The sequence below is a fragment of the Bison bison genome, unplaced genomic scaffold (genome assembly GCF_000754665.1).
Source record: "Bison bison bison isolate TAMUID 2011002044 unplaced genomic scaffold, Bison_UMD1.0 scf7180017846540, whole genome shotgun sequence".
NCBI lineage: Eukaryota > Metazoa > Chordata > Mammalia > Artiodactyla > Bovidae > Bison > Bison bison.
This window is the reverse complement of record NW_011477113.1, coordinates 27,348-28,043: the sequence shown is the minus strand read 5'-3', so window position 1 is coordinate 28,043 and position 696 is coordinate 27,348. Positions and strand designations below refer to the sequence as shown.

The window sequence follows — 696 nt, the reverse complement described above, 5'->3', positions numbered from 1 at the left end:
CCTTAAAGAACTATTTTTAGACTAATTCTCGGAGATTTGGACCCAGAGGTTCTGCAAGGGGGGAGGGCTCCAGGCTGACCTCTGAACCCGCACGCATCAGGGCATGTGCCCCTCTGTGCCCCCTGTACCTTGACCAGACCCTGAGGCCCTGGAGAGGCCAGCTAGGCGCCTGGGCACAGTGGAACGCCTGCTCAGCAGCAAGAAGCCCGCCCCTCCCCCTGCGCCCCCGTCTGTCTGCCTCCCCCATCACCCGTCTGTCTGCCTACCCCATCACCCGGCCCGTCCATTCATCTCTGCACACTGTGTCCCCAGGACGGGGCTGCTGACTAGGCCCGAGGACCTGAGCGGCACCCTGAGCTGTCCTGCAGACCCCTCCTGGGCTGCCTGCAGTCCCTGCAGTGAGGCCTCCTTCCGGCCAGTGAGTCAACACTGCACTGAATGCCCTGGCCTTTCAGCAGGACCTGTGTCCACCAGGAACCAGGGGTCAGCAAAGACCCACGACCTCAGCCCCTGGAGAGACCCCGGCCTGGCCTCCAGGTGGGCGGTGGAGCCCCCCACCAGCGCCCGGGGAGGGGTCACCTACCGTGCGAGGCAGCTGCACCCGGACGTCCGCACTGTCCAGCGGGGAATGGCTGCCCTCCCGCGGCCTCCTCTCAGCCGCGTCGGGCCCTTCTTGGTCCTTCCTGCTCCTCACGG

The 696-nt window shown here is 66.2% G+C and overlaps 1 protein-coding gene across 1 annotated transcript in view; it reads right to left on the bottom strand.

Annotated features, from left to right (window-relative positions):
• Positions 1-47: 47 nt before the first annotated feature.
• The window catches only part of LOC104988682 (G-protein-signaling modulator 1-like), a 14,995-nt gene continuing 14,346 nt past the window's right edge, over positions 48-696 (bottom strand). The window contains 1 exon segment of the mRNA XM_010840090.1: positions 48-689. Coding sequence (XP_010838392.1) covers positions 485-689 — 205 coding nt within the window. The 3' untranslated portion in view covers positions 48-484.